The sequence below is a fragment of the Mobula birostris genome, chromosome 1 (genome assembly GCF_030028105.1).
Source record: "Mobula birostris isolate sMobBir1 chromosome 1, sMobBir1.hap1, whole genome shotgun sequence".
Lineage (NCBI taxonomy): Eukaryota > Metazoa > Chordata > Chondrichthyes > Myliobatiformes > Myliobatidae > Mobula > Mobula birostris.
Genome location: NC_092370.1, coordinates 113326096 through 113350887, shown reverse-complemented (window position 1 = coordinate 113350887; position 24792 = coordinate 113326096). Strand labels below are relative to the sequence as shown.

Here is a 24792-nt window from a genome sequence, read left to right as displayed (position 1 = left end):
GTAAGTCATGTTTGCAAATGATATGAAGGATAGGTGGAGGGGAAGGTAGTGTTGAAGAAACAGAGCCTGTGAAGGATGTGGGCAGATTAGGAGAATGTGCAAAGAAGTGGCAGATGGAAGTGTATGGTCATGCACTTTGGTAGAAGGAATAAAGGCGTGTACTGTTGTGAACTGCACATGACTGATATAGACCATGTGTAGGCAGATGTGCTATTTACGTTGCCATCATGGTTAGGAATAGATATCTTGGGGTAAAGAGTCTGTTCCTGTGCTGTACTATTCTGTTTTTAAATTGAGTCCCTAAGAATTTTTTTTTTGTGTAGTTTTCATGCTACTAATGTATGGAAATTGCCCTTTTTGAATAAGGGAACAACATTACTTGCTCTCCAGTCTTCTGGTACCCCACCCAAGGCTAAAGATGAAAACAAGATCTTCATCAGAACCCCAGCAATATCCTCCTTTTCTTCCTATAACTCTCATTCCCGAGGCAAGTTATAATACTGCCAATTCGCTCCATGGAGGAGTCGTGTATGTGAGGTGAGGTGAGGAGTGGTCAGCCTGCACCTTCCTAAAGTCTACAATCATCTCTTTAGTCTTGTCCACATTGACTCAAGTTGTGTTTGCACCATTCTACTAGCCATTCTACCTTCTTTCTGTATTCCATCTCATCTTTGTTGTTGATGTCAACCGCTGTTGTCATCAGCAAACTTGACTCAATTTGAACTGGATCTAGCAGTACTATTGAAGTCAGCTATCTCCAGTTTAAGACCTTAACTCCAGGTTCAAGCTTAGCCTTTTCTGTGACTACTTTTAAAACTTATGGAATTGTGGTCACAGTTCACTAAGGGTTGCTCCACTGGCACTTTCACCATTTGCTCATTTTCATTTCCTAAAAAATGTTTGTGTACAGCTCTATAGGCCTCTCCGCATGGTGTTTTTGAAACTCCTTTCTGGGGACATTTCACACATTCTGCCCCATTAAGACCTATGCTAAGGCATCCCAGCAAATAGTGGGGCAGTTAAAATCACCTACTATTTCAGCCCTGTTGTTTTTATTTGCAACTGATTTTTGTCCATGTATTTGTTCTTCTAAACTTTGGAGGCCTACAGTATAATCCCATGAAAGTGATCACCCATTCCTTATACCTTAGTTGTACCCATAAATTTGCTGATTCTCCAGAATATCCTTCCTGAATACTCATGCTCTTTCTGATCAGCAATGCAGCACCTCCTCCATTGTTGATAACCCCACCCCTGTCACAACTAAACATTGAACTGCCATACCTGCCCTTTGCTCCGGCATGCTTTTGTATTTGCCGTGATATCATAAACCCATATGTTGGCATACACTTCAGCTAAAAAGGCAGTGTTGATACTAAGATAAGTGATTTTTAGATAGGGTAAACATGAGGAAATCTGCAGATGCTGGAAATTCAAGCAACACACATAAAAAAAAAAGTTGGTGAACGCAGCAGGCCAGCCCAGCGGAGACCCAAAATGCCAACTGTACCTCTTCCTATAGATGCTGCCTGGCCTGCTGCGTTCACCAGCATTTTTTGTGTGTTATGAGAAATTACAGGGGGTCTTCTTCCTACTGCCATTGGGCAAGAGGTACAAGAGTCTTGGGTCCCACACCAGGTTCAGGAACAGCTATTACCCTACAACCATCGGGTTCCTGAACCAGAATGAATAACTTAACAAACCTCTACACTGAACTGACTCCACAACCTATAGACTCACTTTGAACGACTCTAAAACTCAACATTATTTATTTATTTATTTATTTATTATTTACATGATTTGGCATCTTTTGTACATTGTCAGTCTTTTTGTTACTTTTTCATAAATTTTACTGTATTTTTTTCCTATAAATGCTTGAAAAAATTAAACTCAATGTAGTATATGGTGTCATACACTATGCATACTTTGATAATAAATTTACTTTGATCAGCTAGGTATATGAGTTGAGGCTTTCAATCCAGATATGTCATATTCTGCAATTTGGTAGATCAAACCAGAGTAGGACAGTGAATAACGGGAGTCATGGAAAACTACAGCACAGAAACAAGGCCTTTGGCTCATCTAGTCCATGCCTAACCATTTAAACTGCCTGTTCCCATCAACCTGCACCTGGACAATAGCCCTCCATGTCCCTCCTATCCATGTAGCTATCCAAACTTCTCTTAAACTTTGAAATTGAAATCACATCGACCACTTGCACTGGCAGCTTGTTCCACACTCTCACAAACTCTGAGTGAAGAAGATTCCCCTCCTGTTCCCATTGCACATTTCACCTTTCACCATTAACCCATGACCTCTAGTTGTAGTCTCACCCAACCTCAGTGGAAAAAGCCTGCTTGCATTTACCCTATCTGTACCCCTCATAATTTTGTATATCTCTATCAAATCTCTCCTTTATCTTCTACATTCTGTGAAATAAAGTCCTAATCTTTTCAATCTTTCCTTGTAACTCAGGTACTCCAATCCAGGTATCATTCTCGTAAATTTTCTCTGTACCCTTTCGATAGATAGATAGATATACTTTATTGATCCCGAGGGAAATTGGGTTTCGTTACAGCTGCACCAACCAAGAATAGAGCATAAATATAGCAATACAAAAACCACAAACAATCAAACAACAAAATGCAAACTATGCCAGATGGAAATAAATCCAGGACCAGCCTATTGGCTCAGGGTGTCTGACCCTCCACGGGAGGAGCTGCAAAGTTCGATGGACACAGGCAGGAACAACCTCCCGTGACACCTAGTGTTGTATCTTGGTGGAATATGGCCGGGGTAAATCAGCAAAAAGTTCAATATCTGGTCTACAAACACGTTCCTTGGTCGTAATATGACCCGGATTGCACCATCCGTTGTTAACCAGAACAGTAAGAACCCAACTCCTCTACGCTTACCGCTCTCAGTCCACTTCCGGTCAGCCGAATGGTCTGGAAGCCGTCCATGGAAAAGATTTGATCGGGTATGTCCTCGTGTAGCCCTGTTCCAGTAAAGCACATAACACTGCACTCCCGAGATGTTCTCTGATGCCTGGCTAGCGCCGTGAACTCGTCCATCTTTTCACCCACCGAGCTCCCCTTCTCCGTAAGTCTCTGTTGTCTCGACCCGGTCCTCTTTCCTTGCCTTTGTGATCCCTCTCTGCATCCTCTGTGTGTTTTCAATCTTATTTACATCTTTCCTCTAGGAAGATGACCAAAACTCCACACGATACTCCAAATTAGACCTCACCAATGTCTTATACAACTTAAACGTAATATCCCCACACCTGTACTCAATACTTTGATCTATGAAGATCAATGTGCCAAAAGCTTTCTTTATGACCCTATCTACCTGTGATGCCACTTTCAGTGAATTGTGGATCTCTATTCCCAGATCCCTTTGTTCCACCACACTCCTCAGTGCCCTACCACTCACTGTGTAAGACCTACCCTGGTTGGTCCTCCCAAAGTGCAACACCTTACACTTCTCTGTATTAAATTCTGTCTGCCATCTTTTAGTGTTATGGTAAAAAGGGACCCAAGAGTCCAAGTGTAGAGTTCACTTAAAGCAGCATCACAGGTAGATAGGGTATTGAAGGTGTTTGACACAGTTGCCTTTAGTCAGGACATTTGAGTATAAGAGTTTGGAAGTGTAACGCTCAGCTATATTGGCTCGTATATATCTGGGGGAAATCCTGCCTGGCGCCCGCCTGGACACCTCCAGTTAGATTGGTTGCTGCACCATTGCCACCCAAATCAATCCCAAACAGCAATCATCAGCCAGCACATACAGTACGTTTTACCAAGTACACTTTATAGATATTACTAAGTCTATGAAATTAATATAAGTTCGATACAGAAAAAGAAGGAATATAAAAAGGCGCCAGACTTATCAAAGTTCAAGTTCTTCGTGCACAAGTTGGAGCTCAGGAAGTTCTTCAGGACCACCCGGACCCCGTCGATGCGCGGCTCGGGGCCACCCGGACCCCGTCGACACGTTGCTCCGTACCACCCAGAGTGATCGACCGGAGCCTTCCCACGTGTCCATCGTCCTCCCCGTCTCTCGTCCGACCCCCGTTCCCAGTCATATGAGACAGCATTATCACCCCAAGAGATAATAACATGGACACCCATTGGCTAATAGCACCCTGCTGTCTGTATTAACCCAAGCAAATGTCTAGCTAGAGGCTTTCTCAGCATTTAACATAACATAGAAGCCATTTTAATCCACATATGCAGCAGTTTAAAAGATTAACATAACAAAGAAGCCATTTTAAATTTAACATATAAAGAAGAAACCCCGTACAGAAGTTATGCTGCAGTTACACAAGATGTTGATAAGGCCACTTTTGGAGTATTGTGTGCCATTTTGCTCACCCTTTTATATAAAAGGTGTTATTAAACTAGAAAGTATACAGGAAAGATTTACTAGGATGTTTCCTTGACTTGTGGGGTGCTGAGTTACAAGGAGAGGCTGCATAGACTAGGACTGTATTCCCTGGAATGTAGGAAAGTGAGGAGTGATCTCATAGAGTTATAGATGAAGTGGAAGTATATTGTCTTTTTCCCAGGGAGGGGTTGCTAGAAACAAAAAGTCACCCAAGGTGAGAGACTTAAGAGCCATTAGAGCAGCTTTGTTACACAAAGGGTGATGTGGATTTGGAATGATCCACCAGAAATAGTGGTTAAGCTGGACACATTAGCAACAATAAAAAGCCATCTAAAAAACTGCAGAGATCTGAAAGGGGTAGATGGCTCTGGGCCAAATGTGGGCATTTGGGACTAACTCACTGGGCAACAGTCAGCCTAAAGGAATTGGGCTGAAGGGCCTGGTTTGTTCTTTTTCTTTGCTGCAAGACTCCTTGTAAATGCAGTTAAACTTACCATGTGGTTGTCACCACATACAACCCTGAGATTCTTTTTCTGTGGGCCTACTCAGCAAATCTAAGGAATAGTAGCCAAAAAACAGGATCTGTAAACTGTTAAACATCAGGAACTATAAATAAACTGCAAATGCAGATAAATAAATAACAATAAATAATGAGCATGAAATAACAATACAAGTGTCCTTAAATGAGGGTTGTTACCCCCTTTTGTTCAAGAGCCTGATGGTTGAGGGGTAGTAACTGCTCCTGAATGGTGGTGCGAGTCTTGAGGCATCTGTACCTCCTATCTGATGGCAGCAGTGCAAAAGGAGCATGGGCTGGGTGGTGGGGATCTTTGATGATGGATGCTGCTTTTCTATGACAACTTTTCGTATAGATGTGCTCAGTGGTTGAGAGGGCTTTGCCTGTGATGTACTGGGCTGAAACCACTATCTCTTGTAGGATTTTCTGTTCAAAGGCATTGGTGTTCCCAAGTCAGGCCATAGTGCAGCCAGTCAGCACTCTTTTCACCACACATCTATAGAAGTTTGCTAACGTTTTTGATGACATGCTGAATCTCCTCTGACTCATGAGGAAGTAGAGGCGTTGTCATGTTTTCTTTGCAATTATATTTATATGATGGGTCCAGGACAGATCCTCTGAGATGGTGATACCCAGGAATTCAAAGTTACTGACCCTCTCCACCTCTGATCATCTGATGATTACTGGCTCATGGACCTCTGGTTTCCTTCTCCTGAAGTCTACAATCAGTTCCTTGGTCTCACTGATACTGAGTGAGAGGTTGTCATTATCCACCATTGTTCCTGTACCGAAAAAGACCAAGGTAACATGCCTGAATGACTGGCGTCCTGTCGCGCTCAACTCAATAATAAGCAAATGCTTTGAGACTGGTCAAGGACTACATCTGCAGCATGCTGCCACCCAAACTGGATCCCCTACAATTTGCCTACTGACATAACTGATTGACAGACAACGTAATAGCCACTGCTGTACATACTGTCCTTACAAATCTGGAGAAGAAGGATGTTTATGTGAGAATGCTGTTCTTGGACTACAGTTCACCATTCAACACCATAATTCCCTCCAGGATCCACAAGAAGCTCAGAGACCTCGGCCTTGGCCCTACGTTGTGCAGCTGGAACCTGGATTTCTTGTCAAATTGCCAGCAGGTGGTAAGAATGGGCTCCCTCACATCCACCCCTCTGGCTCTCAACACAAATGCCCCTCAGGGCTGTGTACTAAGTTGCTTCTTTTACTCCCTGTATACCCATGACTGTGTCACCACCCACAGCTCTAATCTGCTAATTAAATTTGCCGGTGACACTACATTGATTGGCTTTATCTCAAACAATAACGAGATGGCCTATAGGGAAGAAGTCATCTCTCTGACACAGTGGTGTCAAGAAAACCTCTCCCTAAATGTCACAAAAACAGAGGAGTTGTTTGTGGATTAAAGGAGGAATGGGGATGGGCTAACCTCTATTGACATCAATGGATCTGGGGTTGAGAGGATAAACAGCTTTAAGTTCCTCGGCATCCACATCACCGAGGACCTCATGTGGACTGTACACACCAGTTGTGTGGTGGAAAAAGGCACAACAGTGCTTCTTTCACCTCAGACGGTTGAGGAAGTTTGGTATGGGCCCCCAAATCCTAAGAACTTTCTACAGGGCCACGATTGAGAGCATCCTGACTGGCTGCATCACTGCCTGATATGGGAACTGTACCTCCCTTAATTGCAGGACTCTGCAGAGAGTGGTGTGGACAGCCTAGCACATCTCTAGTTGTGAACTTCCCTTGATTCAGGACATTTACAAAAACAGTTGTGAAAAAGGGCCCGCAGGATCATTGTGGACCCGAGTCACCTCAATCATAATCTATTCCAACTGCTACCATCCGGGAAATGGTACCGCAGCATAAAAGCCAAGACCCTCAGGCTCCAGGACAGCTTCTTCTGCCAGGCCACCAGACTGATTAACTCACGCTGATTTGAGTGTATTTCTATGTTACATTGACTGTTCTATTTATTATAAATTACTATGATTGCACATTGCACAGTTAGACAGAGACGTAACATAAAGATTTTTACTCCTCATGTATGTGAAGGATGTAAAAAATAAAGTCAATTCAATTCAGTACTCCAATTGGTCAAGTTTTCAATCTCCCTCCTGAATGCTGATTCATCACCATCTTTGATACAGCCCACAACAGTGGTGTCATCAACAAACTTGTATATGGTGCTGGAGCTCTACTTAGCCACACAGTTGTAGGTGTAAAGTGAGTAGAGCGGGGAACTAAGTACACATCCCTGTGGCACTCCTGTGCTGATGGAGATTGTGGAGATGTTTTTGCCAATCTGAACTGACTGGGGTTTACAAGTGAGGAAATCTGGGTTCCAATTCCACAGGGGATATTGAGGCTCAGGTCTTGTAATTTACTGATTATTTCTTAGGGAATGATGGTGTTAAATACTGAGCTGTAATCAGTGAAGAGTATTCACATTCATAGGAGAATCACCAATCCACTAACTGCCATTTCTAAATATTGGACTAGAGAAGAAGGAAAGACGTTAGTTTGATTTAGCATGGCTTGTTACCACTCAGCCTCCTTGTTGAAAGCTGACCTGTCAAAGCCTCTGTACTTGGACCTCAAGCTCAACACTTTTGATCTTAAAAAAAAAAAAAAATTCTGCTAGAGATCCAGCCTTTTTAAAGAAACAAATAAATTCCTTTCCCTCCTCAAGTCTCAAATTATCATTAAAATACTTCTCATTCATGCAAAATAAAATGTTACCTTGATGTAACCTTTAATACCATCATTTCAAATAAACTGATTCCTAAGCTCCGGAACCTGGGCCTTAGCACTCAGATCTACAGCTGAATCTTCAACTTCCTCACAGACAGGACCCAGGCTGTAAAAATGGGGGACAAGCTCTCCTCTACAATCACTCTGAGCACTGGTGCCCCACAAGGCTGTGTACTAGCCCCCTGCTGTACTCACTGTACACCCATGATTGTCTAGCCAAGTTTCCATCAAACTCAATATATAAGTTTGCTGATGACACAACAATTGTAGGCCGTATCTCGAGTAATGATGAGTTTGAGTACAGAGAGGAAATTAAGAACCTGGTGGCATGGTGTGAAGACAATAACCTATCCCTCAATGTCAGCAAGACGAAGGAATTGGTTGTTGACTTCAGAAGGAGTAGCAGACCACACGACCCAATTTACATCGGTGGTGTGCAAGTGGAACAGGTCAAAAGCTTTAAGTTCCTCGGGGTCAATATCACAAATGACCTGACTTGGTCCAACCAAGCAGAGTTCACTGCCAAGAAGGCCCACCAGCACCTTTACTTCCTGAGAAAACTAAAGATATTTGGCCTGTCCCCTAAAACCTGCACTAATTTTTATAGATGCACCGTAGAAAGCACTCTTCTAGGGTGCATCACAACCTGGTATGGAAGTTGTCCTGTCCAAGACCGAAAGAAGCTGCAGAAGATCGTGAACACGGCGCAGCACATCACACAAACCAATCTTCCGTTCTTGGATTCACTTTACACTGCACGCTGTCGGAGCAGGCTGCCAGGATAATCAAGGACACGACCCACCCAGCCAACACACTTTTCGTCCCTCTTCCCTCCGGGAGAAGGCTCAGGAGCTTGAAGACTCGTATGGCCAGATTTGGGAACAGCTTCTTTCCAACTGTGATAAGACTGCTGAACAGATCCTGACCTGGATCTGGGCTGTACCCTCCAAATATCCGGACCTGCCTCTCGGTTTTTTTGCACTACCTTACTTTCCATTTTTCTATTTTCTATTTATGATTTATAATTTAGATTTTTAATATTATTTTTAATATTTGTAATCTAGGGAGCGGGAAGCGCAGAATCAAATATCGCTGTGATGATTTACGTTCTAGTATCAATTGTTTGGCGACTATAAAGTATAAAGGATGTATCAGATGTTAACTGGAACTAAGAAGATAACTGCAGAAAAAGGGGTAATGGGTGATTAATTATTCAGGCTGTTATTCAAACAGTCAGCCTTGTTTAAAGGTAAATATTAGCTTTATTTGTCATGTGCATTGAAATATAAAGTGAAATGCGTTGTTTTGCATCAACGACCAATACTGTCCAAGGATTGTGCTGGGGGCAGCCCACAAGTGTTGTCACAGTCCTGGCGCCCACATAGCATGCCTATAACTCACTAATTCTTTGGAATGTTGGAGGAAATCCACGCAGCTATGGGGAGATGGTACAAGTTCCTACGGACAATGGCAGGAATTGGTGATCGCTGGCATTGTAAAGTCATTGCACTAATCACTAAAGCGTAGATAATTATATCTATTTATAAATATTCATGAATATTGCTCATTTTGTTCCATAGAAATTCATTGCTTTAAAAGTCCCAGACCTTAATTTTTGGACTTGTTTGGAAGGCTAGTACAAAAATGAAGGCTGATAGTTGAGTGCAGGGCTCTATCAGTCATGCATTAATGGGAGATGCCATCACTGAAGAGACCTAAAATTAAGAATACTAAAGGATGCTGTAGGAATATTTTGAAGAGTGGAATCATAGAGCAATACAGTACAGGTACAGTAAAGAATTACTTTTAACATACTGGCATTTGCTGTGAAAATCAATGTTACTAAGACAAATAATCTAGTCATCATTATTATTTTCCTGCTTGTAGGAATGTTCTTTGCAGAAATTGGTGACTTGACACATTTTGAAATGTAGTCACTAGGGTATTGTACCTTTCAAGAGCTTTGGGATCTACTTGGGTTCTAAACATTTGATCCTTCAGTCATTAGTAAAAAACATAAAATTTAAGTTAACTTTGTGAGGGTCTTTCCATGTTTTTTTACTGAATTAAAGATGATTGTCTACTGATCTGGAAAAGGAACCTGTTAATTTTGGGAAAACTTCTCTAGCTAGAGATGTAGAGATACTGTTGCACACTCCAACCACTAATCCATGTAATATGAGGAAATTATTGAATTATAGCCTGACTTTTTATGGCTATTTGGCTAATTTTGGTTTGAAATGCTTATAGTGATTTAGTCCTGGGGTCCCCAACCTTTCTTGCACCGCAGACCGGTCTAATATTGACAATATTCTTGCGGACCGGCCGATCTGGGGAGCGGGGGTGGAGGGTGTTCAAGTAGGGTTAAACTCACCTCAGCATGTCTTTTACAGTTAGGGTCACCAACTTTCTCACTCCCAAATAAGGGACAAAAGTAGCAGTCAAATCCCGGGACACTTTACCCCAGGAAAGACTACAAAGACCATGAAGCCTTGTGCGGGCACCTGTGTGCGCATGCATGACGTGAGCATATGATGTGTGCATGTGCATATGTGCCGATTTTTCCCCACAAATCGGTTTTGCCTTCATCTTCCCGACTATACTGTACATACATTATTTCTACTTTATATAGGCTATGTATTTATCATATCATTCCTGCTTTTACTGTATGTTAGTGTTATTTATTTTCGGTTTTATGTGTTATTTGTTATGATTTGTTAGGTTATTTTTTGGGTCTGGGAACACTCAAAAATTTTTCCCATATATATTAATGATAATTGCTTCTTTGCTTCATGCCATTCGGCACAAAAGGTTTCATAGGAACGCTCTATCTTAGCGGGGGAAATATGGGACAAGGGTGGTCCCGTAGGTGACAAACTAGCTCAATATACAGGATGTCCCGGCAAATACGGGACAGTTGGCAACCCTATGTTCAAGTTCAACAGTGCGTGACAGGGAATGAGGAAAAGGTGCAGCTGACTCATATCGTTTCCTCACGGCCCGGTAGCACATGCTTTGTGGCCTGGTACCGGTCCGCAGCTCGGTGGTTGGGGACCGTTGATTTAGCCTATGTGTTTTTATCAAGTGTTATTTTCAAAAGAGATGCTGGAGTTTTTTGTTATTTATATTTTAAATATTTTATATTTAAGCCAGGAGCAACTACCTTGCTGGTAGGATTAAACAAGGTGATTTAACTTCAAAAATGGAGGGAGGCAGGATATGGATGAGGCTGGAGTGTTTCTTTGAGCATTGTATAGTGAGAATTTATTTTCCAATTTTTTTTCTGGTGCTATTGATCATTATAAAATTAGCAGTTTTGGAGTTTATACAATAGTTCTATCACAGTTGAGTTTTCATCCTTTACTGATAGTATGAAATGGCGGCTGAGTTTTGATCGCAACTCTTTACTGTCTATTTGCCATACACTTTGATTTCCTTGTGGTTCAGCAATTTCTTTCATTTACTACAATATGACTAAGCATCCCTTGCTCAGGTTTGAGAATTCCCAAGAGCCTACTCCTAATATGGTTAAAACTGGCAGTATTACTTTGTTCTGTAACTTGTAATTCCTATATTTGTGTTATTACTGCCCAGCGGATTATCGGCACCCAATTGCCCACCATTGAGAACATCTACCATAAATGCTGCCTGGGCAGGGCGAAAAGCATTATCAAGGATGCATCTCACCCTAACCATGGACTTTTTACTCTCCTCCCATCCGGTAGGTGCACCAGCAGGCACAGGAGGAGTTTCTTCCCTGAGGCTGTGACCCTGCTGAACCTCTCATCACAGCACTAAGCAGTATTGCATCCATGTTGTACTGTCGCAGTACTTTTGTATTTGTGTGCTGCAGCACTTTTTTTATTCACAGTTATTTTGTAAATAACACTATTCTTTGCATTTCTGGTCAGATGCTAAATGCATTTCATTGGCTTTGTATCTGTACTCGGCACAATGACAATAAAGTTGAATCTAATCTAATTACTGAACTTGGTTACGTTGTATTCAGTCCCACCAAGCAGGCCAAACTAACTCAAATTGTGAGTGTTTGAACATGATTTCAAAACTTTTATTGAAATAATTTAGTATGCTGACAAATACTATTTTTATTTAATTCCACGACTTTCAATTTCATCAACTATCTCTTAATTCATGAGTTCCCAACCATTTTCTTTTATATGCCATGGACCTGTACCATTAACCAAGGGGTGTGTGGACCCAATGTTGCGAAACCCTGTCTTAGCCACAATTTGGCTGCCTGCAAGGTAGATTAAGAATGGTGTAGAATCATCCCCACTTGCTCCAACCACACTTGAGAAGCCAACGTAATATTAAACAAACAGTAATCAGTTTGAGAGGGAGAAGATTAAGTCAGATGTATCAGTATTTGAGTGAAGTAAAGGGAATTGGAGGCAAAAGAGTGGAGCTGGCCAGAGTTGAACACTAACAGGAATAATGGCAGAACAGCTATGGCTGGAGTTTTTGGGGGCAATTCGGAAGGGGTAGGATAGATACATGCCAAAGATGAAGTATTTTAAAGGGAGCATGAAGCAACTGTGGCTGTCAAGGGAAGTCAAAGACAGCACAAAAGGTAAAGAGAGAGCATCTAATAATAGTTAAAATTTAGTGGGAAGTTTAGAAGATTGGTAAGCTTTTTAAAAAACCAACAGAAGGTGACTTAAAAAAAATGAGAGAAAAATTGAAATATGAAGGTAAGCGGGCCAATTATACCAAAGAGAATTTCAGGAGTTTTTTCAACTATAATAAAAAGCAGAACAGGCAAGAGTGGGTATTGGACTGCAGGAAAATGACGCTGAAGGAGTAGTAATGGCGGATGAACTTGCTAAATATTTTGTGCCAGTCTTCACTGGAAGACACGAGGAGTATGCCAGAAATTAGGGGCAAGAATAGTTGCTATTACTAAGGAGAAAGTGCTTGGGAAGCTGAAAGGTCTGAAGATAGATGAATCACCAGATTGACGACACCCAGGGTTCTGAAAGAGGTAGCAAAAGAGATTGTGAAGGCAATAGTATTGATCTTTCAAGAATCACTAAATTCTGGAATGGTTCTGGAGGACTGGAAAATTGCAAATGTAAATCCATTCTTTAAGAAGGGGGGAGGCAAAAGAAAGGGAATTTAGGCCAGTTAGCCTGACTTTGATAGTTAGGAAGATGTTGGAGTCCATTATTAAGGATGAGGTTTTGGGGTACTTGGAGGTACATGATAAAGTTGGCCAAATTCAGCATGATTTACTTAAGGGGAATCTTGCCTGACAAATTTGTTGGAATTATTTGAGGAAGTAACAGGCAGGAGAGTCAGTGGATGTTGTTTACTCGGATTTTCAGAAGGCCTTTAACAAGGTGTCACATGTGAGGCTTCTTAACAAGATCCCATGGTATTATAGGAAAGACAGAACCATGGATAGAAGATCGGCAGGAGGCAAAGAGTCAGAATAAAGGAGCCTATTCTAGTGGCTGCTGGTGTCTCATGGTGTTCCTCAAAGGTTGGTTTTGGGATTGCTTATTTTCAAGTTGTATGTCAATGATTTGGATGATGGAATTGATGGATTTGTGGTCAGGTTTTCAGACAATACAAAGATAGGTGGAGGGGCAGGTAGCGTTGAGGAAGCAGTGAATCTGCAGGAGGACTTAGGACAGATTGGGAGAATGGACAAAGAAGTTGCTGATGGAATATAGTGTAGGGAAGTGTATGGTCATGCACTTTGGTAGAAGGAATAAAGGCCAAAACTATTTTCTAAACAAAGTGAAAATTCAGAAATCAGAGGTGCAAAGGGTCTTGGGAGTCATCATGCAGCACTCCACAAAGGTGTAAGTTGAGTCAGTGGTAAGGAAGGCAAATGCAATGTTAGCATTAATTTCGAGAGGACTAGAATATAAAAGCAAGGATGTAATTCTGAGGCTTTATAAGGCATTGGTCAAACCACACGGAGTAGTGTGAGCAGTTTTGGGTCACTGATTTGTGAAGAGATGTGCTGGCATTGGAGAGAAATTACAACCATATAACCATATAATAATTACAGCACAGAAACAGGCCATCTCGGCCCTTCTAGTCCGTGCTGAGTGCTTACTCTCACCTAGTCCCACCGAACTGCATTCAGCCTGTAATCCTCCATTCCTTTCCTGTCCATATACCTATCCAATTTTTCTTTAAATGACAATATCGACGTCAAACTTACAGGCCAATAATTGCTAGGTTTACTCTTAGAACCCTTTTAAAACAATGGAACCACATGAGCAAAATGCCAATCCTCCGGCACCATCCCCGTCTCTAATGACATTTGAAATATAGAGCACCTGCTATTTCCACACTAATTTCCCTCAAGGTCCTAGGGATTATCCTGTCAGGACCTGGAGACTTATTCACTTGTATATTCCTTAAAAGCGCCAGTACTTTCTCTTCTTTAATCATCATAGTCTCCATAACTTCCCTACTTGTTTCCCTTGCCTTACACAATTTAATATCCTTCTCCTTAGTGAATACCGAAGAAAAGAAATTGTTCAAAATCTCCCCCATCTCTTTTTGTCTCCACACATAGCTGTACACTCTGATCCTCTAAGGGACCAATTTTATCTCTCACTATCCTTTTGCTATTAATATAACTGTAGAAACCCTTTGGATTTATTTTCACCTTACTTGCCAAAGCAGCCTCGTATCTTCTTTCAGCTTTTCTAACTTCTTTCTTAAGATTCTTCCTACATTCTTTATATTCCTTGCACCTCACTTACTCCATGCTGCCTATATTTATTGTAGATATCTCTCTTTTTCCGAATCAAGTTTCCAATATCCCTTGAAAACCATGGCTCTCAAACTTTTAACCTTTCCTTTCAACCTAACAGGAACATAAAGATTCTGTACCCTCAAAATTTCACCTTTAAATTACCTCCATTTCCCTATTACATTCTTCCCATAAAACAAATTGTCCCAATCCATTCCTTCTAAATCCTTTCACATCTCCTCAAAGTTAGCCTTTCTCCAATCAAAAATCTCAACCCTGGGTCCAGACCTATCCTTCTCCATTATATTAAAACTAATAGCATTGTGATCACTGGACCCGAAGTGCTCCCCAACACAAACCTCCGTCACCTGACCTATCTCATTCCCGAACAGGAGATCCAACACTGCCCCTTTTCTAGTTGGTACCTCTATGTATTGCTGCAAAAAACTGTCCTGCACACATTTTACAAACTCCAAACCATCCAGCCTTTTTACAGTATGGGCTTCCCAGTCTATGTGTGGAAAATTAAAATCTCCTACAATCACAACCTTGTGCTTACTACCAACATCTGCTATCTCCTTACAAGTTTGCTCCTCCAATTCTCGCTCCCCATTAGATGGTCTATAATATACCCCTATTAATGTTACTACACCTTTCCCATTCCTCAATTCCACCCAAATAGCCTCCCTAGATGAGCCCGCTAATCTATCCTGCCAGAGCACCGCTAAAATATTTTCTCTGACAAGCATTGCAACACCTCCCCCCCTTGTCCCTCTGATTCTATCACAACTGAAGCAATTAAATGCAGGAATATTTCGTTGCCAATCTCATCCCGCCTCTAACCATGTTTCACTAATAGCTACAACATCATATTTCCAGGTATCAATCCATGCTCTAAGCTCATCCACCTTTCTTACAAAGCTCCCAGGATTAAAATAAATGCATTTACGAAATTCTTCACCTCTTACTCTCTGTTTATCACTAACGGTGCAAACAACTTTACTATCTTCTTTTTCTTCCTTCTCCCCTACATCTGTTCCTACACTCTTGTTCCCCTCACTCCTTGTATCTAGTTTAAATTCACTGGAGCCTCTCCAGCAAACCTACCTGCAAGAATATTTGTCCCCCTCCAGTTCAGATGTAAACCGTCCTGCCGGAACAGGTCCCACCTTTCTTGGTAAACTGCCCAATTATCTATAAATCTGAAGCCCTCCCTCGCAAAATTCACAAGAATGATTCCAGGAATGAAAGCATTAACATATGATGACTATATGATGGCCTTTACTTGCTGGAGTTTAGAATAGTGAGGGGGAATTTCATTGAAATCTATCTAATATTGAAAGGCCGAGTTAAAGTGGATGTGGAGAGGATGTTTCCTTTTGTGGGTGAGTCTAGGATTAGGGGGTACAGCCTTAGAATAGAGGGGTGTCCATGTCGAACAGAGATGAGAAGAAATTTCTTTAGCCAGTGGGTTGTGAATCTGAGGAATTCATTGACATGGATGGCTGTGGAGGCTAAGTCATCGAGTATATAGAAAGCTGAGAGTGATAGGTTTTTGGTTAGGGCGTCAAAGGTTATGGGGAGAAGGCAGGAGAATGCGGCTGTGAAGGATAATTAATCAACCATGATGGAATTGCTGGAACGGACTTGATGGGCTGAGTGGCCTAAGTGTGCTCCTGTGTCTTGAGGTCTAAAGCATTTCACTTTTTACAGGTCTAAACAGTCACAACTGTCATGATTAATTTACATCAGCTGCAAGGTCTCACTAATAAACTGCAATGTTGTTACTTGTCAAACCATTCTAATAGAATCTCCCAGACCTACAACATCTACTGTCAAGAAGAACAAAGACAGCTAGCATCAAGAAGTAACTCTAGTATCTGCAGTTTTTTGTCCAAATTGGACTATCCTAAACTGGAATTACCATTTCTGAATTCTGAAACTCCTTGCCCGATTGCTTAAGAACGTGAATAAACAAGACTAGAGGCACCAAAATCAATAGCCCTAACAATGTCTGAATGCTGTAAATATATTTGGAAAGAACTATCACTTGCCTTTTATATCTATAATTATCATTCATAGTTTACCCCCATCCAATACATTAGTCAACTATGCATATAAATGTAATGTTTGTCTCCATTAGACTTTTGTTGCTTCTCCCTTTGATTACAAAATCTTCTGGGTTTTTATCTAGGCTATCCCAAATTAGAGTACTGTACCTTCATTACTACTTTACAATCTGACTACTAATACGCAACTGGTCAACATAGTGTGGTTAAATACAGAATTTTTGAGTAGGTATCAAATCAACTTTATCTAATTTTATTTGGGACACCTGCAATATTTGATTTCCTGTGTAGTCTACAGGAACATCTAGTAAGGGGATTTGCTATGCCTCAGTGTCTTCTATTTTGCTTTGCTGGTTAATTTTGCTCATATCAAAGTATTAATTTTCTTTGAGATGCATGTTTTACACCCGTATTTCTCCATTGTGTATTGCAGAACAGGTTTGACCATCCGAATGACTCACTGTTGTTGCTATACCATATGAATATCTATTAGAAATAAGATTTACTATTCTGAGTTCCTTTTCATCTGTCAGAAAATGGAAATTGTATACCAGTTTATTCGTACTTTTTTTTAAGAGCTATTCACAGCTTTGTATCGTTTGCAGTTAAAATGATCGTGGTTCAGGAATGGTTGGTTATTGTGGTTAAATGTCCGTCCTTTGCACTGACGTATACCTTGGTGTACCTTTGATAATCCTGAGCACATTGATGTGGGGGGGGGGGGGGAGATTTTATGTATTGTTTAAAACATTTCGTAGTGACGTGATCCAGAAGCTTGAGAATCACCACAGCTGTGCTCATTTTGTGAACAAGGACGGAAGCAATATCGAGAAAACCCGCATTACACGGCAGTTATAACTTTTGGGGCAAGCCCGTACTATATATAGCTTAGCTATACTTGAAGTGTTTTTATTAATTCGTACACGTGAAAATTTGAACGTGATTACTATTTAAATACGAAGTATTTTAAATTAAATTCCACTCTTTTTAGTAATAGCGCAAGCGGGTTAAACAACCCACCTTTAGAATAATTTTACATTGGAGTTTTGAGTATTACGTTAAGGGGATAGAATAATAAACGACTAAACGAATGATGAAGACCTGGCATAAAAGCCTTTTACACAGTATTTTCCTTAATTTCACTACGATCATCCGTTGGTGTTGTGGGCGCGCGCGCTTTTTCCCCGTGACCCAACAAGTCCGCCATTTTGTGGTGGGGGAGGGGAGCAGGGGAGGGTGGGGGAAGGGAGAGCTAGGAAACAAGATGGCCGCCGGTCGCTTGAAGCGAATAGCTTCACCGGCTGTGAGTGAAAGCACTAGCGAAGCGCGGCAGCAGCACCACGGACTCAACTTGGCGGTGTCGTCATCATCACTGCCGCCGCTATCGTCGTCGTCTTCTTCACCAGCGTTCTCGTTGCCCTCGTCTTCGCCGCTTTCATCTGCGGCCTCTAATGGCACTTTAGACGAAGACGCAGGGGAGGAAAATAATAAAAATAAAAAACTCGCCGACCCTTTATATTTTTCCGTCGGCCGTATGGACTCTCTGTTCTTGGCCCGGCCGACTAGAGTGCGGCGGCGCCCGGAGACCGAGCCTTTTTACCACGGCGAGAGTTGCGCTGTGGCCGTTCAGGGAGGAGCGAAAGAGCCTGAGACAAAAACTTATAATCACCACAACCATCACAACCACCGCCACCATTCTCCTCACCGGCGGCACCATCGCCACCACCAGGCCGGCGAGTTGCAACAGAGGCGGGTGAGTTGTACGGAAGCCCCCGGCCTCGGCCTAAATAGGGGGGACTCGCAGATTTACAGCAAGCGTCAGGACAGAATGAATTCTGATGGAGTTTTCTGTGCCACGGGCGACGAGAAAGAGATGGGTAAAGTTACGGATTCGAGCACCAGCGGCAATGGCTTGATGAAAGAAACGCCTTGTCTCAGCTGTGACTCTGGCCTGGTGAATGGCAGTAACAAAGCGGTGGGCGGCTGTGGCGTCCAGCGGAGCAACGGCGCCATCTCGCTAAATTCGGCCTCGCCTGGAAAGGGAAACTCGGATAAAAGACGCTGGCACAGGCTGCAAAGAAGTACTAACACTTCTGCAACTGATTTCGGCCTACTGACGAAAGGCAGCGGCAAAATCCCCAACCTCGAGTATGGATGTCGAGCGGATCTTCATGGCTCCAAACCGGTGGGAGTTTCGTTCAAACCACACTGCGGCGAAATAAATCTAAATTGTCTGGGGACTGAGACCCAAAACACAAAAAAACATTCTCCTGAGAGCATCAGCACAAACACGACTAACCACCATAACAGTCTCAGCATTGCTAGCAGTCAGAATAATTTTAATGTTAGCCAGGATGAGGTGAGTGCTCAGAGTTTAGTAGTTGCAAGTAAACAAGCTGAGATCAGGACCAGGGCTCATCGACTCTGCAAGCGTTTGCAAGTTGTGCAAGCTAAGCAGGTGGAGCGCCATGCCCAGCAGCAGCTAGCAGGTTTGGTGGGACATAGTCTAAAGCAATTTTCTTCCACTTTCACCAAAAGTCTTATTAATAACTGTAGTAGCACTAATAATAAATATGCAAGCACTTTGCATGGGAGTGGCAACCTGCAGGTTGGATCTTTACTGCTGAGGAGTACTTTTCCAAGGACGGATCCAGAAGTAGATGCTGATGGTGTTCATTCCTGTTCTAGTTCCTCCCTCGGATTTGGGGAGAGCAATAAATGTTTACTATCTTCACTGAATGGGGATACTTTCTCTGGTTTTGTGAAAGATCGAGCTATCTCTGAGGATCTACTGAAATTGGTGTCCAGTGTGACTGCAAAACTCAGAACTTCTGAGCGAGCATTTGATTCTGATGCCACAGAAAGCAGCTCAGGGGGTGAGACTGATTTGGAAGAGGATGGTACAAATGATGCAAAATTGGAGTATCGGCATGCAATTCTGTAAGTAAAGAGGTATTGACTTGTATAATGGGCTGTTTTTATCATTTGGTTTTGTGAATGTACTTTCCCATTTCAATTTAAGACTAAAGAAGCAATCATGTCTTTAAAATGGACAATATCTTAGAGTTTGTAAAATTAAAAATGTTTTATTCTTGCTATTAATTTGTCAAAGACACCAGTAGATGAGATCTGGACTTCAGACTTGGATAGGAATCTATCTTGAGCAGAAGCTCTGTGTGCATCCCCATTGACTTGAGTTGGAAGGTCTGCTTTAGTCTGTTGCTTTTAATGTTGCTGAAGTAACAGGATGCTCTGAATCATGTCCACCAGTCACAGGATTAATCAATGGATTGTGTTGTATAAGCCTTCCACAGTGCAGCAATATGTTTTGAAGTTTATAATACCAGTGCCAATAGAGTAGCAGGGTATTAATCGTTTAGGCGTGTTAAATGCTTGTTTTGACATTTTTGTTTTTCTGTCAGTATTAATCATCTCGTTTTCCTGACTTTAAAATTGTATTGTAAGTCTAAAGAGGTACAATGATAATTAAATTCAACCATTGAAGAAGCTGAAAGTGGTGAATTAAAATCTCGTTTTATTCCTGTTTGGCAATAGGCAGACCTGATAACCTTTGAGTTTACCTTGGGCTAGACTCCAATCTTCTGATTTTTGACACTCAGAACTTGAATTTTGTCTTGTTTACTGAGTGGTATCTTGTTTGCCTGTATGTTCAACAGTCTTTGGTCTTGCTTGTGTAAAATAGTCCCTAAATTATGTTTCCTTAATTTACCAGAATTGATTCATTTTTGGCTTCTGTTTACAAATTTATTTAGCACAGGTTGACATCTGCCTGGTTGAGTTATCAATTATGCCCTGATTTAATTTATTCTGCTGCGCTATTTTGAGAAAAGTTATATTTGCAATTTTTTTGGGATAATGATCATAGTGCTTTGCATTTTGAAAACGGTGTGCTTTTTAGCAAGACTGCCAGGTGTGTTCTGTGAATGAAGTGTAGTGACCAATTTCTTGTTAAGTGTTTCTTCATTCCTTTGATTATACACATTAGGATTTAATTGTTGCAAGATTAAAATAAATAATGATCCTTCATTTTCAAGGTACACCTTTTATCCTTTTTATTTAAAGAGTTTTATTCACTTATTTTGAGTTAGTTTGAATTTTAATTAGAAAGTTTGCATGATATCTTCATATCATTTGCCAATCGATGGCCAGGTCTGCAGATCAGCTGAGAAATATTAATTTGAATAATTCTTTCTCCTTCATTGTAATGTAATTTTGGTGGCAGATCTTCCATTAAGATGCTCACTGAATCAGAGGATAATTGAAATTTGATGTTCAACCACCAACGACATTGAAGTGTGGCCCAACTGTGCTATGGGAAGTAGAAGTGAAAGATTCTTGAAGTGTGCATCATGCACCAATTAAATATATTACAGCTGAGTTGGTATAAAAAGACAGTGAATTGGGTCTGTATAGTGCTTTTCACCTCACTTTATTACATTTCAAAATGTTCTTTTAAAACATGATTGATCTTACAAAGAGTACTTCAGTATTTTGGGAAATATGACAGCTAGTCATAATATAACAAGCTCCCATTAATACTGATGTGTTGATAAATTGGTTTTAGAAACATAAATGAGGGATAAATTTTGGAGTTTCATATTTTCCTGTTGTATAAATATCAGTGTGGTCTTCAGCATTCACGAAAGAGTGAGAGGGAGAGATATAGATAGATATCATTTGCAAGAAGCTGCCCACTGGCAGTGCTGCATTCCCTCAATATTGTCCAAAACAGTTGACATTGATCTTTAACGTCACATAATAATATTTCCTCAGTCACTTGAAGCTAAAACTATTAGTGCAAATAACTAAATGTTTAAAGTCCTCATTGGAGTTCTGTGAGTCCAAATTTTTCATTGATTTTTGATTTTAATCTGTAAATAATAGATCATTGTGTAAAGGATTCATAAAGCAATGCAGAAGACAATCTTGAGTCCCACTCTTTCATCATGCTCTATAGACTGTTTAGCTACTGAAGAGCAATATTGAAATATAAAAGTTAAGATCTTGTCCTAATGCAGTTACAGCTGTTGTCTTGTAAGGTTGATGAGGGAGTGTTCCTGTTTGGAATGCATGTGTATGGCTTTCCTCATGGAATCATGGGAATCAGCATGTGCTTACTAGATGATATGATGCAGCAAATGACATTAAAGTTTCAAGATGATCATTTTGAGAATTGTTTTGCTTATGTAAACTGTCTTTATTCCAATGATTTATTGAAAGCTGGCATTTTTTTCTTGTAACTTCATAATTTCAAACACTAATTTATTCCCCCAAGTTTATCTTGCTAAGATAAATGAAAACTTATTTTTGGTCAAAAATTTTCTGATAAATATAACCAAGGTAAAATCCATTTGCATGTTTTAGCTAATTGTACTCTATTGCCATGTAGAGACATTGTCATTATTAATTTTGCAGGAACGTGGTCTGTTTCCATTGTGGTTCTGCTGATCACAATGCATTGACTCTTTTGGGGAACTTGAGCATGTTGAGTAGAGCTGAGCTTTGATTTTGCATAGCAAAGCAGTTGTTAGAACCCTTTTTCCACCTGGAAAATGAAGATGGCAGAGGACCAATGCTATGAATGCAATCAAGTGATTCCTGACCCAAGAGTCAACTTGAAGGACCTTCAAATATATTAGCTGCAATTTGGTACTTTTTCCTCAAAACTAGAAATGTACATATGAAGATAAATTATTTAATTAAACTTAAGGAATTCATTTTTTCACCTTGTTTAAGTTCAGCTCTTTTCTGATTATCTTGATCTAATCAAAGCCATTTCTAAGCAACCCGAACCCAGTAACCCATCCCAGAATTGAGTATTACAGTGAAATAAGGAAAGAAAGATTACAAAGAAGACATGACAGCTGCTATATTTCATTAGGAGTTTTAGGAGAATTGGTATGTCAGAGGACACTTGCAAATTACTGTATATCTAGCGTGGAGAGTATTATAAATGATTGCATCACCGTCTGGAATGGAGGGGCCACTGCACAGGATTGGATAAAGCTGCAGAAAATTGCCAGCTCCATCATGAGCCCTGGCCTCCCAGCATCCAGGACACCTTCAAAAGCTGATGCCTCAAAAAAGTGGCATCCATCATTAAGGACCCCATTCATCAAGGACATGCCCTCTTCTCATTGCTGCCACGAAGACACACTCATTGTTTCAGGAAGAACTTCCCCTCTGCCATCAGATTTCTGAATGTTCAATGAACCCATTTACACTACCTCATTTTTTTCTCCTCTTTTTGTGCTACTTTATTTTTTATATATACTTTTTATTGTAATTTATAATTTTTATTACTAGCTGTTGAAATGTACTGCTACAAAACAACAAATTTCCTGATATGTCAATGATACTAAATCTGATTCTGAAATAGGACTCTGAAGGAACCCTGTACTGGGTATCAGAATGAACGAATGAAGGCAAAATAGTTTCTTATGGCTGTACTAATATTGGCATAATTAGTAAGTCTATAGATTAATGGTTTTAATGGTGTTGAGAATAATCATAAACTGCAGCGTGCTGTTGACTGGATGGTAATATTGTCAGGGGAAAGGCAGTCAGAATTCTGATAAGTGTGAGGTGAGGACTTTGGGAGGACTAATAAAGATATGACAATGAGCGGTAAGGTATTAAAGTATTGAGGTACAAAGGTGCTTTGGTTTACATCACTTAAGGAATATTTAGATCAGTATTTGATTGGTCAACATAGACTGAGTAGGCCAAATGGCCTGTTTCTGTGCTGCATGGGTCTCTGTTTCTCGACCACATTGGTGATGTATGTTTTTGTCAACAATAGCATCCTTTGCCAACCAATAACACCATAAAAATGTGTAACATGGTATTTGATATGCAAGCAACATACACAAGATGCTGGAGAAACTCAGCAGGCCAGGCAGCATCTAGGAAAAGGGTACAGTTGATGTTTTGGGCTGAAACCCTTCAGCAGGACTTGACAAAAACAGCTGAGGAGTAGATTTAAAAGGTGCAGGGGAGGGGAGAAAAAAAACACAAGGTGGTAGGTGAAACCTGAAGGGGAAGGGATGAAGTAAAGAGCTGGTTGGGCAAGGAGATAGTGTGGTGTACTAACTGTTACATTACATGCACGCGACTGACACTAGTAGAAAGGTCAGTCTAGTAGAGAGGCAACAGTCTCTTGCCTCAATTAAGTGGCACGGTGTCCTAAATAAACACGGAATCCTGGATATTTTCTCGTTGAGGTTTTGTTTTTTAAGAATTGTCCTAAATAAGCAGCTGCCCCAATTAACCAAAGGCCCAATTAAACAGAATACACTATCATAAAATAAATTATCAGGGTCCCAGGACCTAATTGCTATTGTACACCACTGGTCATCAGCTTCCAATCACAATAGTAAGCTTTTACTCTCACTCTCCCTTTCCTTATACTAAACCAATTTTTGATGCAGCTATCCAACCTACCTTTTATTCCTTGGATTCTAACCTTTTGGATCAGCCTTTTTATGGGACCTTTTCATAGGCCTTTTTTGGAGACCACATCAAATGCATAACTCTCATCAGTATAGTTTCCTCTTCATAAAATTCAATTAAGTTAGTCAAATGGATTTCTCACCAACAAAACTGCACTGACTATCCCTGTTCAGTCCTAATCTTTATCTGTTTTGATTAATTCTTTCCAATATTGTTCCAGTAACTTCACTATTGACGTTAACCTAATTCGCCTATAATTACCTGTCTTATTCTTCTGTCCTTACTGAATAAAGTTCAAGTTCAGGTTTATTATATTTCAACCATAATTAGATACACAGCTAAATGAAACATCATTCCTCACGGTTCCACATTTGCTACTTTATGCTCATCTGGCATCTGTACCCAGTGAAGATTCGAGTATTTCAAACAGAGTCTTGGCTGACTTTTTCGTTGCCTCTATAGAATATTGGAATTTATCTTGTCAGGCCCTGGGGATTTATCAGCCTTTTATGGCTGCTGTGACTTCTAATACTTCCTCTGATTTTATATTTTTTTGTTCCAGACTTTCACTTTTCCCAACTGAAGGCTTCATATACTATATCTGAAGCAACTACAGATTCATTTAAAAACTTACTCATGTGCATTGGTTCCATGTACAGATTGCTATTTAGTCCTCTAATGGGTCCCACTCTTTCCATTGCCATGTTCTTGCACTTTTCATTGTTTTACATGGCAGTGACATTTTGTTGGTCCCTTTCATCCTAGTTTCTTTGAGCACTCCTACACTCCTGAAATGCTTCTCTTGGTTTCAGTGCTCAATGCCTGTT

The 24792-nt window shown here is 40.8% G+C and overlaps 1 protein-coding gene across 2 annotated transcripts in view; it reads left to right on the top strand.

Moving 5' to 3' along the window:
* The first annotated feature begins 17738 nt into the window (after positions 1 to 17738).
* The window catches only part of LOC140199042 (KAT8 regulatory NSL complex subunit 1-like), a 170708-nt gene continuing 163654 nt past the window's right edge, over positions 17739 to 24792 (top strand). For both annotated transcript variants that reach the window (XM_072260478.1, XM_072260475.1), the window contains exon 1: positions 17739 to 19432. In XM_072260478.1, coding sequence (XP_072116579.1) covers positions 17757 to 19432 — 1676 coding nt within the window. In that variant the 5' untranslated portion in view covers positions 17739 to 17756. The remainder of the gene's footprint in view (positions 19433 to 24792) is intronic.